The sequence below is a fragment of the Helicoverpa armigera genome, chromosome 26 (assembly GCF_030705265.1).
Source record: "Helicoverpa armigera isolate CAAS_96S chromosome 26, ASM3070526v1, whole genome shotgun sequence".
In the NCBI taxonomy this organism is placed as follows: domain Eukaryota; kingdom Metazoa; phylum Arthropoda; class Insecta; order Lepidoptera; family Noctuidae; genus Helicoverpa; species Helicoverpa armigera.
In genome coordinates this window covers 4,250,773-4,267,064 of record NC_087145.1, presented here as the reverse complement: position 1 = coordinate 4,267,064, position 16,292 = coordinate 4,250,773, and the positions used below count along the sequence as shown (strand labels likewise).

Genomic DNA, 16,292 nt, shown 5'->3' with positions numbered 1-16,292 from the left:
GCTTTAATTATAAAATAAAAAAACCACTAAAATCGTTCACTATTCATAGTAAAGATAAGCACTTTGACAGTTACCTGGACCTGACGACTCAGTGCGCCACCTGGTGGACGCCATTTTAGAAAACCCTCATTCCAAGTTACGTTTTTTCAACCAGAAAACCAATATGGCGGTAAGAATGAAATGGAAGCTCCCGGGTTTCGGCACCAATTACGGTGCGTGGTACTACTCTGGGGAGACCAGATCTTGGTCTTACGATAAACACTTGTTGTTCGAGTAATTCCTGGACAGGTAACAGCAAAGATACAATGCACGCACATACCTTGCGAATCCGGGCTGCGACCTGCACTGGCCGTTGAGCTTCCACTCCGTTTGATCCCGGGATGCTTTGGTCTGCTGGTTGAGATGATTTCACACCAAAAACTAGGAGTTGCAGTCGGTTTTGTTGGTTTAAGTTGATGAGCAGCGATATTGTCGTGTTCGCGCGCGTGATTTCGTTTTCTCAACGACTAACTGAACGCTTGCCGGCATTGGTGACTCGAACGAGCTTCGCGCGAGTCATACCCGATTCTGATTGGTCAATGTGCGTACATGAACAACCAACAGATTGGCGTTTCGATACTGCTCCCGCAGGATACCAGAACAACAAGTATGAAACTAAATTGATTTTGTTAAATTACGTTTTGTTTTCTTTATGGAAACGAAACAGAGACTCTTGATGAAAGTTGAAGGTGTTTATTGTTTGATGAATTATATTTGTATATTGTATTTGCATGTTGTTGTGGATGGTGAGTAGTTTGTAAATAAATCACACAAAATAGTTTTCGGAGACATATATATTTCTTAAAGAGTTTACACCCACAAAATAATACGAAACGTAAAGAATTGAAAATTTATTTTATAAAAACTTATCAACATGAAAATGTTAGTTTTTGACAATAAACAAGTTACGTCGAATAGATTCTAACACAAAATTCTTAACCCTACAATGTTTATAAAAAACATTTTATTTTCTTTATTTTGTTATTATCCAAACGTTTTGGGAGATCTTTATAAAGGCACTCAATAGAACTGTTGCCTTAAAATGAGATCTAATTTTTGAAAATTCTACGCCCGTTATAATTTTTCTAAAAAAAACTTACATTACGAAAAAAATATCTAAAAAATTTGATCACGCCAAAATAATACGTCATATTACAAGGGTAGGTACTGATACAATAATATTTAGTATGTTTTATAAATAAAGCAACTATCGTTTAAGCACCACCCGCTAGAATCTTAAAAGAAACTATGAAATTTTTATTATAAAAATATAATTTTGATCGAGATCCAAACAATATCAAAAGAGAAATTCCAAAAGTACGTATTACATTACATCGAATTACATAGAGCTACCTACTTATAATTAAATTTTGATGGTAAAATGGAGCATGACTACGCTAATATGAAAAATACGTGAAGACAAGACAGAAATGCATTCCACGGGCAACTTACATTAAGTAGATAAAAATAAAACAGAACCGACAGTAGGTATTCTTAATCAGAATAATATTAAATTAAAAGCACTACTTCCTTGACATTTTCAGAGTAAATTAAGATCATTAAATTAGGTCACACATGTTCTGAAGAGAATTCTATATGTCATTATCGTGAATTCACCAAATACCTAAAGTGCATTCCTAGAATTAAATGCATTGTTATCATCGTATCTTAGCCCGTGTACTATTAAATGCGATACTGAACAAGTCTAAATAAGACTTAAAATAGAAAAAAATAAATGCCATTTTGAGACGCAAGTCAAAGAATTACTTGATAACTCGTTGCTACATATAAAAAATAAAACGATAAAAATGTATTATCGCTCGAACCTTTACACTATTATCTTTGTCCAATAAAAAAGTCAGGGGTCACTTGGTTGGAAAAAATAGCAATTATTGATTTAAAATAATTAATTAAATTGATAATCACCAGTTTTAGAAGTTAATTGAAAATGGCGACAAGCGTTCTAGATAACTGAGTGTATAGGTATCTAACACTATGTTGTTTAGTAAATAAAATTGTAATGTCGTATGATGATGGACATTTAAATCGAAATGGGTGAAACCTACTTACAAGTGAAGTTATAAGTATATAACAATATGATTCCAACGAGGCTAGGCCGAAAACTTCTAGACGGCTCTCATCTCAGTTTATATTATAAAGAAATTAATCAAGCAAAGAAAATAAATAAAAACTGAGAGACTGTATTATCGCTATTAATGCTGCTACTCTGTACTCTGTAGGTACAGTAACAATCTCTAAAAGTTATGTTATCAACTGGTAAGTTTAATAATAACCAGTTAAGATATTCGCTAGCCTCGTTTGAACCAGACGTTACAGGTTGAGTAATTTATACTAGACGTAGGTACAAACGTAAAATAAAAATGTACATATTTCACACTCACGACACACAACACAAAAAGGTTTGCAGTCTTCAACCGAATATCACATAGCTATAGACTCCACACTAAAGGCTCCAAGCATTTATTGCAATTAAAAGGAAAATTACACATTTAAATAAGCTACTAAAAATGCCAAAAAATACATCAAGAAAAATTACAAAAATAAAAAACTTTATAATATAATCCACGTGCATTTGCGGGTTAAGTTCGTTCTAAGTCACGATTGACGTAAATCAATGAATGACTGAACTCATGAATTAAATGTTATCAAAACTTAGATAAAACAATATTCAAAATTAGGCAACTAGGTGGGAGATTCTTTCAAGAGTAGGCACAACAAAACATCTAGCAAGATAAATCGTAAAAAAAAATCTCGAACGTTTGACAATGCTTGGAGCCACACTATACTAAAACGTTGCTATGAGCATCCACAGCTTTCTACAACCATCCCGGGGATAGTCCCGTAAATAATATTGTAGTCATGGTCGAAATACAGCATGGTGATGCTACTCATCTTTCTGGGGGCACAGCAAGGGCCCCCACTTCCTTGAGGAGCTGCTAGATGAACAAGATGAGTATGGGGGTATTTTTGAAGGAAACTGTAAGGGCATTCCCCACTGCAGTAGTTGGCGTCGTAGACTTTGGGAGCGATGATCCAGTCCCAGCCGAACTCTTCGAAGTTCACGACGAGGGGGTACCGACAACATCGGGCCTCCTTGGAGTTCTCGGTGCAATCCATGCCGATGGTACGGCGCGTGCGCTTGTGCGAATTGTCTCTTAGACTTACTTCTATGTATGGCATCTGAAAGACAGAGAATAAAGAGTTATTTTAGGAAATATTAATAATCCGAATTATTAAAGACAAGCTATTTGAGAGAGACAAAGTATTTTTTTTCCTATTTGTTCTCTAGATGTTTAGGATCGGTGCAATATGTTTTCCGCTTCCAGTCCTCTCTGTCAGTCATCATACTAACGTCTTTTGCGTGCCATCTTTCAACCAATCAGTCTAGCCAAAGATATAGGGATCGAAAATGTACAATTTTCAAAAATGTCTGTCTGTTTTTTTCACGGGTTTTTTAACCCTGTAAAAATTATGCGAATTGAGTACCTCCTTTTTTTGGGAAGTCAGTTAAATAATACAACAGATTAAACTAAGACAGAAGATAACATTTTAATAACACGGAATATCCGCAAAGTTGCATCATACAGAAATTATATAAAAATGGATCCCCGATAACTTTTCAGCCTAATTGGGCAATAAACTTAAATAACATTGTCATTAAACTTAATTATATAACATTGAATTCTGTAGACATTTATACATATATCATTTATTTCTTTAGGCTACCTAAATAGCACGTGCAATACAAGTCTCGATAATCTATATAAATAAAAATGAATTGTTGTTCGTTAGTCTGATTAAAACTTGAGAACGGCTGGGCCGATTGAGCTGATTTTGGTTTTAAAATGTTTGTCGTAGTCCAGGGTAGGTCTAAACGATGAGCAAATAAGGAAAAGGCGGTACGAAGTTCGCCGGGTCAGCTAGTATGAGATAAAGGTTGTAAGATTATACCGAGTAATCTTAAAAATACAGACCGGGAAGCACCGATTGCACTTGATTCTATAAATCTGTCTTTATTATTATAGATATTTTCCTTTTTTGTCTCTATTGGACTATTTTAAAGTATTTCTATGTGCACGGCTACGCAAAAACCAGTGATAAAAAATAACCAAATCGGTTCATCCAATTAAGACCTGCGGCTATTTATAACACCCCTCTTCTTGCGTTGGGCTTAAAAAGGACACTGTATTAATTATTACTTAAAACGTTATATGAAAGTAAAGTAACAAACTAACTTTGAAATGTTAAAGGCTTTGTGACTTATCTATATTTATAAAAATGAAACCCGCTTGCCATTGTCACGATAACATGAAAACGGCTTGACCGATTTGGCTGAAAATTAGAGGGGAGGTAACTTAGACCCGGGAGAAGGTTTTTGTCATCATGCGGCTACGGGACGCGGGTGAAACCGTGGGCGAAAGCTTGATAAATTACAAAATTACCAAAGTGAGGTAACTCACCAAAGCATTATTTGATTCTGAGCTCGGATGCGGCACAACCAAACTCATTCTATTCTTCGAGTCTTGTACTCTCACAACTATGGCTAAATTCTCCCTCGGCAGTCTGCAGAACTCAGCAACCATCGTGGTTATGTTCACCTTCAACCACTTTCCCGTTCTCAATTCTTTTCTCGTCATCTTGACCGAGTTGTCGGTGTAAGGTACGGATGCTTTGCTCCCCTGGTTGTTCCTCGTCACCCTACTGACTTGCAAGGTTATGGTGAACGGTTCGTCAGGGTCGATGGTGGTGTTCCTCGTCTCCAAGTCCTGGATGTGCAGGTTGAGGACTGCCTCATCCAGCTCGTTTTGCAGTACCTTGTTGGTGAATCTGAAGTTGATCACTTTTAGACCTTTGAAGTGACTGTGCCGACGGGTGTCTGTTGAGTTGAAAAGTTTGCGTTATTAATTTAATTAATAAAAAAGTAAGCAGTACCAAAACTTAGAAGTCTATACTAATTTTCTATTTTTTTAAATAACTAAGTTCGTGCCCAAGTTTATGATAGAAGCTTATCTAAATATCCAAAGAAAATCTTAATCAAAGATCGCGTTGGATAATTTTACGATTTTATATTATCCATCCTATAATTTTATAATTTTACGTTCCTACCTAAGTTCTACGTTCTATGTTCCTACGTTTTGAATTCTTTAGTCCGCAAACTATTAGTAAATTAGGCATAACGTTTGCAAGATTTAAAAACATTAACAAACTCTTTCACAAAACCCTCGCATGTGGTTTTTCCATGAAATATAATAAACTAAAGCCGCCACTTTAGCAACTATATACACGAAATTACCAGATCATACATCACCATTTATAAATATTGTTAATGTTAATAAATAATGTAGGGGTTATACCCAATTTCGATACCGTATAAAAATTTTCATTTTTTTATATTTATTTTATGATTAGGTTTACTTATTCGGATTTCATTAAGTGTTTTTTAGTTATCAAACATAATTAATATAAATGCTGGCTTTTGGATGCTGGATATTTCCTGTGCCGACACCCGAAGACGTCTGTAGACGTGGCATCTGAAAATAAAAGAAAAACTAATTTTAGAATAACATTTTAGAGTCAGAATTTGCGATCTAAACATCTTATTGATAATCACATAATCTTATATATCGGACACGAAATAAAATAATAAATACCCGCAGGAAACTAAAAAAAGATACGAAAAAGTCTATCTAAGATTTTTTATCATTACAAGGAGGATATGTGATCAGAAATGAATCAACAGCTTTTTATGCATAGACGCATGGCCTTTTACAGCGGTTTCAGTATAATTGAAGATATCTTCTTACAAAGCTTCTGTGCGATACCACAGTGATTTCGAACTTAACAGTTATCGTCAAATAAGATAGCTTAGAATGTCATAACTAAGCAAAGCAACAAAAGGATACGCTATGCTTATTCATTAGGTCATTACAAACGGATACGTCGTAGTTTATCATGTTAATTGTTCGATCGGATCTACGGATGTATTTAATCACACAAAGCAAGAACCCATTTATTCTCTAACAATTCATAGCCATTAAGGAAAACTCAATACATTTGTTTTAAGTAAAAGCGGTTAAAAATCGCACGATTTTTCTAACTCAAATAATACTCGCACTTTGCACCTAAAGAACGCGGCGTTTAAGCATTTTTCAGCCCAAAATAAAGCTTCATCTATACAAGATTATTATGAAAACTTTGTACACGTGCAAGCCCATATGGGCGTGTTAACATAAACTTATTTACGTCTTAACTGAATGAACTGACCTACACCTGAACTTGCATGGCAAATATCTTTCACAACTACCAAGGTTGAACTTGTTGCAAATTCCTACAAAAAGTACAAAAATATTTACGCTGTGAAAAGTTAGCGAGGCTAATGCAAAATAAATAGAACTTATTTAAAAACGCAGTTTGAATAAGCAGGTAAGTGAACTTTATCGGAAACACGTAATACCTAAAAAGGAAGTATAAAAAATAAATTACTTAAATAATGTTATACCTAATCACCAATTAAGTACAAGTAACATATAACGTATAGGGGTATAGGTAACATGGAAAATAATTTAAATAAAAAGATAAGATTTAAAATAAAAAATCGCAAATTAAAATCCACCAAAATAAAAGCTCCAAAAATATTTTAAGATACCAATACCCGAATACCCAAAATCTGACTTAATTTTAAACTTAGCTCAAACAAACTGGAGGCCCACTGTCACATAGCTTCCCAGCTAACCGACCGAAAATTCTAAGTCTCACCTCTTTTTTGAGTATTCGAGTTTCACCTACCAACACCCCACGGCAAACACAACCAAACTACACTTAAAAAACTCGCAAAATGTACAGGTGTTAAAGAAATATCTAAAAATAAAGAGTTCGTTCATCCAGATAAGAAGGCCATACTCCCACTACGTTTAAGATCATCGCGATATTTTAACTAAAACTAAATATATATATTTTAACTACAGCTAAAATATGTGCAGTTTTGACAGGCTGTGTATAAATCCGTCGTCGGGTGTTTACAATTAAGTTTTTTCGGTTTGTCGATGGAAAACAGATTTGGTTCTTGGTAATGTCAGATGTAAATGCCTGGATTTTCGGGATTCCGTAGGTTTTTGGGAAGTATGTGAAAATGTTCTTCTTAGTCAGTGAAAACTTATAGATTCCGTACTATGTTACTGTTACAGCCTTTTTATCGTCCCACTGCTGGGCACAGGCCACTCACACGGAGAAGGATTGAGCATTAATCATCACGATTGCTCAATACGGGTTGGTGACTATCACTATATTCTTTGTAATTTATGAGCCGATCAAAAACTACATAATATTTGCACGTTAAGCAAATTAACCAACAGTTGAAAAAAATCTAAAATGATTACACGGAATGCTGAAGCTTTTAAGGAAACACATTGAATTATTGAAAGTCCGTACTGTCGTCAATGAGTTGTGCTGACACATCCATCTAAGGAATATAGAATTCATTAACATAGAACGCAATTACCTACATATTAAAAAATATTTTCAAAATCATTTAACCCAAAAAACTGCAACTCACACTTGGCAAATCAAATCACCACTCAAAACCGCGAACATAAAACATTTAAGCGCACCGATCTATTTAATCCACAACGCGCCTAGAAACCGAAACGCGTAGTTTTATATAAATTAATCAAAATCCAAGAAGAGATGTTAGCTAAACATATCTTAATTTATATCTGTGAAAGCGTTCTCGAATGTAGTACACGGTAGATTTTCTGATAATTTATTAGTTTTACAATTCGGTCGGTTTGCACGTGGTTTTCTAATCGGGAAACAGAGACGCAGTAACTCAATAGTTTGAGTTGACCAATCATTGGGCTTTTGTAGTAACTAATGCTCAGCCCCTGTACATGAGCCCTCTACCAGGGCTAGGGCTGCCATTTCGAATTTCGCCAAACCCGGACAAATATTAAAAAAAACCCGGACATTTGGCGTAAATCGCATTTTTTCCCCGGACGAGTCCGATTTTTTTTGTTTAACAAAACAAGACCTAATTTTTTATATCACCATATTACTTAAATTCAATGAGGTCCTTCCTTACATGAAAAGTCAGGGCCGTCTCTAGCTCATGTAGTACCTAGTATTGAAAGATTGTGACTTCATGTATTTCGAAGGTCATAATTAAGAAAGCTCATATGGAAACTAGGAGTTACCTTCTTGATAGGTTAGACAAAAAAATGTTGAAAAATACAAACAACTGTAAACTGAAGTCGCCGCGAGCGCGAAAATTTTTGAGTTTTGGGTCACTAAAGCACCTAAACTTGTATAATAAAAAAATCCGCAAAGTGAAGAAGCCGCAAGCGAAACGAGAGCAAAATTTTTTGAATATTGGGATATTAAAGTAGCTAAACGTAAAAAAAAGTGTGTTAAGAAAAGAAGCGGCGAGCGAAGCCAGCGCGAAAATTTTGAAGTTTTGGGACACTTCGACTTCTGCATTATTAGGCGCCCGGGTAATTCGCATACCCAGGCACCATAGGCTAAGATGGCCCTATGAAAAATGTCCGGGTTTTCCCCGGACACTTCTTGAAACCCCGCCCGGACGGCCCCCGGACGGCCTCCAAACGAGGACAAATCCGGGGAAACCCGGACGGATGGCAGCCCTAACCAGGGCCTACCTACCAAGAATTAGGTAAACTAATCGAAGAATTGATCATAAGACATTCTCAACCTTTGGACTATCAACTAATTTCTTTGGAATAAAGTAAAACGAAGCGTCAAGGAAGCATTTTCACATTTTTATTTCTTGTGGATTTTCCGAGCAGAAAAATCGAGCAACTTCACCCAGTTCGTACGTTCGACAGCAAACTATTGACAACAATGACGTACAAAATTGACGTTAAGAACCGCGCTATGTTGCTCGGAAAATCGGCTGCTATGAAAAACGCTGTTAGAAGTATTCAAATGCCATTAAACCCTTATAAGCGGCTGATACTGAAATTAAATTGATGAAATACATTTTGCACCACCGCAAAAATATAAAGGAAGATAAAAGTTTTCTCTTGATGTAGCTATACTTGAACAATTATTACAATATTCAATTATAATAATTACTTTATCAGTACCACATTTTAATGACCATATTTAATAAATTCTTTATCAAAACTACTGCGTATTTCGAAACGTATACGCCCATTGCTGCTATTGGTCCAACGTTTTAAAAAAACCATTGATGCTTGTAATTTTCGTTGGCAATCAAATATTAGGTAGCCACGCCTACACGTTGCGCAGGAGTATTATATAATATATACAAAGATACATACATAGTTGTATTAAAAAAAGACAATTTAATTTACATTATGTTTGCAGACTTACTGCCAACTTTTAGTCTGCTAATAACTTGATCAGGGTCTCAAGCTGTTTGGATATGATCTGATCTCCAGAACCCAGCCAGTTGGTTACTCATCCCTTAGTATGACTGGTTGTCCAATTTTGTGGCTTCTCTACCACTTATAACGAAGGTTTGTTTATTGGCAGAGATTTTTTAAGGCTACTTTCTTTTCTATCTTTTCTAGATGCGAGGTTGAAACCGCGGTTATATCGGACTTTAGAAGCAATCTGTGTTAATGTAAACATACAAAAATCAAGTTTAAGTGAGGGAAGTTCTATTTACACCATGTTAGATATACTACTATCCACCAGTATATGTATAGTATAGTAGTGCTGCTGTCACAAGTGTGCAAGTGTGTGTAAGCACGAGATCTAAGGTTCGAAGGAACGAAAAAGCTTTGTGGGTTTTAGAAACTTTCAGAGTTATCATGAAGTTAAAGGTGTTGCACCCTCGCGCCTGTGAAAGCACGTAAAGCCGGCGTTACCGAATGCTACTTTGTGTCAAAGGCCGTCTGGCGGATTTGAGAAAACTGAACTGAGACTAATAAGTCTTAGACATCTCACTTGATAAGAAGAAGATATGAGTTAAGTAATACAGTGACATCATAATCAGTAATTTAATTAAGTAACTATATGTATCTCTAGTACTGAAGCTTCCACAATAGTTTACGTTTTAGTGCATAGGTACTCGATGAGCGAAGCAGTACCTAGCTAAAAAATATTTGATAAGAATACATTATTTCGAGATAATTCTGAACGGATGCCGGATATCGGTGGCAACAGATATTAAACAAAAGCCTAGAAATTGCCGGAAATATCCTTGAACTAATTTATATAAAAATAATCTGCATTTTGAGGAAACTCTTCGAACTATTTTAATTGAACTACTAAATGATAGTCAACAAAATATTTAACATTCCTTGAGCAATTTATAATTATTTCGTGTGCCAAATTTTGATTAGATCTGTTTAATAGTTTTAGAGAGATTGCATGTTAATGCAAAGAGTACAGAGATTTTCTTGTACACAAGTAATTTAAGAATAGGTAAGTATCATCACCAAGGCATTAAGAATTATATAGGTACTATTATTATGGTGTACTCGTGTGAACTCGTCCTGAAGGAACCACTTCCCGCACATGGATAAAAAAAAGTTCTGCTATGGATTCGAATGCTAAAGTTGTGTATGTTGGTTGCGCTTTCGCGCTTAAACTACTGAACAGATACGGATGAAGCTTGTCAGCGTTTAGCTTACACAACAGACTAACAAATTGAGAATTCTTATTCGGGTTCTGGAAGTGGCTTCTTCAGGAAGCTAGTGAAGCCGCTGGCGGCAGCTTCTTAGTAAATAGATAAAATTAATAACTTCTGCCTACAACACATCTCGCCTGTCCATCTTGCCGACGGGATTCCAATACTACGAATGTACCAGATTTTAGAAGTATCAAAATCTGAAACCTAGTTGATTCTAAACTAGCTAAAGATACTTTAGCTAGTTTACTGACATTGGAGTCTAAGAAGTCTTTGAGTCGTGGGGCCTCTAGCTAGCTTTAGTTATCCATGGAATATTATCTTTCGGCATTCTATTCATAAGAGACAAGTTCTTTGGTACTTTAGAGTTAAAGTTATTTGTCGGGACTGCGGGATTGTTAGAACATGATGGGTTTTAGTCAGTAAGAATCTGTCACTCCCTCTCACTGCACTTACACCGGGAGGGGTCGTTTGATGATTTTCCACAATAAAACCGCAAAAAAGAGTTACAACAATGTGACGGGTGAACTAGCCGCTATGAAGCGACTGCCTATCAGACCTCCTCAATGCAGTTACCTGGGCAACCCGATACCCATTGGGTCTGGACTGGTTGTCAGACATTCTGACTTCTGAATATCCGTAACAACTACCAATTATATTCAAAGACTATAACATGCCTTCCGAAACAACGTCAAAAATGGTCACCCATCCATGGGCCGTCGGCATCGTTGCTTAACCTGATCGATTCGATCGACCTGTTCGATTGACCTGTTACTTAGTCACCTATCTATGTAATTCGCTAATTTTCACCTAAGTAGAGTTGTGCCACCATAACACCTACGTACATTTCACAAATTTTTATGAAGTCCCATAAGTAAAAAGGGGCCAGATTGTCATGACTATAAATACACGGGGATGTTAGGTAGGTATATTCATTAATTATAGTTTTTTATTTTATATTTTGTTTAGAAGGCTATAATGTACAATCTAGAGGTATGTTTATTATTGTGTATATGACATGTGTGAGTTCCTAAGACAAAGGATTTGCAAGCATGTTGCGCAGGATTCGAAGCTAATTAATTGCTATTCGGAGAAAAGTGATAATTGTTGCCTACTAGCGATTATTTCTGTTAAATATTGTGTAGGAATCTGAGACATTTAATTTTATTCATTTGCCTGGATACTATAAAATAGAATTAGAAGTTAATATAATCAGGTTCCAAAAGTAATAACAAATGTCCTAAAGAATTATTTTCATGATTGATCTGCAATAAATGTCAATAAAATTAAATATTTTTGACATGTGAAAAACATGAGTATTTTTCTAGAAATGGTACTCACCATTCATCGCCTGCTCTCATAGAACCGGTACAACTATCAACCATCACCACACGCAATGTATCGCGAACGAAACATGTTCGAAATTCGATTCGAAAAATTCGAAAACCGCGAATTCCATATTTGAAAATTGGGACGCGCGCGCATGTTAGCGGCCAGTATGAGACTGATGCCTGCAGAACACAAACCCGACCCGTAGTGAACAAAAATGCGTGGGTTCACTACAAAATTGAATCATGAACATTTAATTTCACAATCGCATTTCCAACTCTATTTTTTGAACCACAAGGTCGAATTTCAGTTTAGCACACAATAAATTTTACCTTTTTAATTTTTCAATTTGTTTTAATTGTACGATACGATCAAGCAGTGAAAAGTTTTTCTTTCAATGCTAAATATGGTGGAGATGGCTGAAATTGGTTGGAATTAATTTGTGTGTCTGCGCAATTAGATGTCTTAATGAGATTCGTGGAATGGCCTAAGCTAGATGCGTTGGACATGTTCAAAAGTGACTTCATAGATTTAAATAATTATGAGGAATCCAAGGACCAAAACAGGAAAAGTGTAAAATGGAAAAAAGGTAAGTGAGAGAGAAAAAATTATGATTTCAATAGTGACAGAAATGAACACCCTTTCTTTTGCAAAAACTCAGCTGTTTCCCAAAAAATATACTTACTAGTTATTTCCAAATTCTATATACCTAGTTGATGATACTTTAAACCAGTAGAATGATAACCCAATATAATATAAAGCGAATTGTTTTCCGATCTTTGACACAGATTAAACCCGGGTTTGTTATGCATACCAGTACCTGTTCTACGTACATTTTTATCTGTCAATGTGACCGCTAATATAAACAGCAAAATAACAAAATATAAATATTACTCAGAATATAGTTTAATTGGGCCAATCAACTAACAATCTAGTTGAAAGTTTGTAATTGTAGTTGTGTTCGGTCCTTCCGTACGCTAAAAGGTAAAAGGACCAAAGACTTTTTTTTGTGCAAAAGGATCCATTTTATTCTCCTTCATTATAAAGAATACTTTTTGAAAAAAAATTTTATTTACATAATTTTCTTTTCTTAAATTATTATTATTCTTCATCTGATGATGATCATAATATCAACCAAGTACCGTCCACTGCTGAACGTTGGTAATAATAATAGCGAATTTTTATTCTTAATTAATATATCTTCTTCTTTATTAATATATCTAGCACTGTAAATATTTCCATGTTATGTCCTGCTATATTTTTATTTTTAATCATTATATTGAATATTTTTTTTTAATTTAACGTCTATCAGCTCCTCTTCTCTGATCATAAATAACATTTTTTTTAATCCGCATCCCTTTTCTGTGGACGCTACAGTCCACGCGTCGTACGGTCTCGCTACGCACCTCAGTTGCTTGCGCCGGCGCACGTTATGTCTACAAGTTGCAATGCGCGGTCGTTCACTACGCCAAGCTGTGCGACAATGACCCTTTGTCAGATTTCTCGCTTGATTGTGTAGGATTCAATGAGTTAGTTACATTTTTTAGGCCCTTTACTTTAGCATAAAAATACTAAAAAGCGGAGATTTGATGTGGTTATAGGTAAAAGGACCAAAACTTCTGAACTAGTGCAGCATGGAGCTTCGAAATTTTAATATTGCCCGGCCGTTGTCGTGTAATTGCAAATGGTTGAAAATTGACCCCGTGATGAAATCGGGGTGATGATGATCGAAATAGTTACACAATGAATTTTAAAATACAATATTATTAAAAGCTTAATATGCTACAGATTTTAGACTTACGTATGGAAATGTATCCGTCTCCAAAAAAGACAATCAAAACTTTCCCCCAGACATCGTTTTACGATCTGCGCAGGAGAATTAGCAATACATTCTAAGTTTAACCTTCATCAACAGTTGAACAGTTGTTCTCAAGTTCATGTTTGCACGTAATGTAAGGATATTGATAAAGTCAAGGCTACTTTTACTGGATAAACTCCCGGTCCTTGTGTACTTACTGAAGGTCAAAGGGCACAGCGAAAATAGTAGCTATAGTAAGAATCTTCTTATCTCAGTAGGTATTGTTGACTAAAGAAATGTTTACATGATATACAAAGTGACTTTTTAAGGAATATTTGTCGGGTTCTATTTATATAACAAATGGTTTGTTTGTTGGGTTATAAATAGATTCTTAATTCTGGTAGGATTTATTATGGAATTTGGGACACTGATAAACTATGAGCGTAGTTATATTTACGAAGCCTAGTAGGTAATCCATTTAGAAAAGACCCTCAGAGTTTTCAAATAGACCTTGATGGCCTATGTTACCTCAAGATACCTACTCTACTTTCAAAATTGAACCTTCGGTATAGGCAATCTTAGATAGGATAATTGCGTAATTAACCCAAAATCATCTTTCGAATTAATACGGGTTAGAGCAATCAAGCTAGCAAGGTAGTTTATGCTATAATTTAATGCAGAATTGTTTTTAAACCATTAGGTTACTTTCACACATTATATCCTTATTTTTTGAAGAATTCTCTACCTAAGGGTTTTACCTATGTAAAACTCTATCAAGCCCCAGGCTGAAGCTAGCACACAAAGGGTTCCAGGAAGAATAAAAGTGGGATTAAATCAGTAAAAGCCTGACACCCGTTGTACCCAAAGCGGGAGGGGTCATTTGATAATTTCTCATCTCCTAAAAAGGTCCTTAGGTATCTACGCAATAACCCTGATCTCTTACCGGTCGTGTCGGATTGCCGTCCCATCGGGTTATGAGAGTGAAGGAATAGGGAGTGCACCTGTGTCTGCGCAAATGCTCGTGCACTATAATATGTCCTGCGTAGTTGGCTAATCTCCTTAGGTACATGAGAACAGCCGCCGTAGCCGATAATCGGCTAGGAGGACATCAATAAGAAGAAAAGTTCCAAACTCGCCAATGAAATGACGCAGTGCCGAATATCTAACCTAGACACAATAAAGGTCGTACCCATCAAAACAGTTACGTGGACGGTTCCGTATAATATAAATCAATTATCCTTCACTTTGTTGTGATACATTTATTTAGAAGTTACAATCGTTTGAGCGGTTATTTAGACAGGTTTAACTTATTTAAGTGTAGTCTATTGTCGATTGTTAACTCCTTTATCGGAATAATAACTGGTTATTTATTTTTATGTTGCATAATGCTATTTATCAGCTGCTTGTAAAGGACTGGTATTATAATGCACACAGGTGCCTCAATGTCCTGCATAATTATATTTTATTTAAACCTAAATGATTTGGGTGTGCTATCGCACTATCAAAATATTTTACGTGAAAGTGTTCAAAAAATCAAATTTTTCTTTGATTTGGATGCTTGTGGCATTATTAAAAAAAACTGGAATGAACCAAATGGAGAAAGTCATTGGTAAGTTGACTGATGGTATATTTCAAATAATTAGTAGCCTCCTAATACTTAAGAGAAATAAAAAAAATATCAAAAAAATAATACAGAGAAGGGTCTCGTGGAGAATGATGAGCTCCTACAAAATCTATACTGACCTTTCTTTTTTTCTCCCGATTTCTAGCTGCAAACAATTGCATAAGCAATTCGTAGTCACACTTTTTTCGCCAACGCACAAAAATGTACTGTACAGATTGACCTCATATCTTATCTCACTGCGGAGATCTTTCGTTTTACGTCAACTAAAAAAGCCGAGGCCGTCAAAATTATTAGTTTTTGGATAGTGAGCCTTTTTAGGGTTCCGTAGCCAAAATGGCAAAAACGGAACCCTTATAGTTTCGTCATGTCCGTCTGTCCGTCTGTCCGTCTGTCCGTCTGTCCGTCTGTCCGTCTGTCACAGCCGATTTACTCGGAAACTATAAGTACTACAGTGATGAAATTTGATGGGAATATGTGTTGTATGAACCGCTACAAAAATATGACACTAAATAGTAAAAAAAAGAATTGGGGGTGGGGCCCCCCATACATGTAACTGAGGGATGAAATTTTTTTTTTCGATGTACATACCCGTGTGGGGTATCAATGGAAAGGTCTTTTAAAATGATATAAAGTTTTCTAAAAAACATTTTTCTTAAAGTGAACGGTTTTTGAGATATCAGCTCTCAAAGTCGTAAAAAGTATGTCCCCCCCCCTCTATTTTTATAACTACGGGGTATAAAATTCTAAAAAAAATAGAGGTGATGCATGCTAATTAACTCTTTCAACGATTTTTGGTTTGATCAAAGTATCTCTTATAGTTTTTGAGATAGGTTGATTTAACTGTAATTTACGGAACCCTTCGTGCACGA

The 16,292-nt window shown here is 35.6% G+C and overlaps 1 protein-coding gene across 1 annotated transcript; it reads right to left on the bottom strand.

Annotated features, from left to right (window-relative positions):
- Window positions 1-875: 875 nt before the first annotated feature.
- LOC110372395 (growth/differentiation factor 8) lies at window positions 876-12,184 on the bottom strand. The gene is made up of 3 exons (XM_021329070.3): window positions 12,014-12,184; window positions 4,521-5,591; window positions 876-3,240 (listed from the first exon to the last, which is right to left on the bottom strand). The coding sequence occupies exons 2-3, from the start codon at window positions 4,695-4,697 to the stop codon at window positions 2,857-2,859; spliced, it is 561 nt and encodes a 186-aa protein (XP_021184745.3). The 5' UTR covers window positions 4,698-5,591; window positions 12,014-12,184; the 3' UTR covers window positions 876-2,856.
- Window positions 12,185-16,292: the final 4,108 nt, after the last annotated feature.

What these genes read in the sequence shown, in the direction of transcription:
- LOC110372395 (XM_021329070.3), bottom strand. Translation starts at nt 4,697, where the DNA reads ATGACGAGAAAAGAATTGAGAACGGGAAAGTGGTTGAAGGTGAACATA. An exon ending in CAGAATCAAATAATGCTTTG is followed by an intron (nt 3,241 to 4,520) that starts GTGAGTTACCTC and finishes TCTGTCTTTCAG; the next exon opens with ATGCCATACATAGAAGTAAG.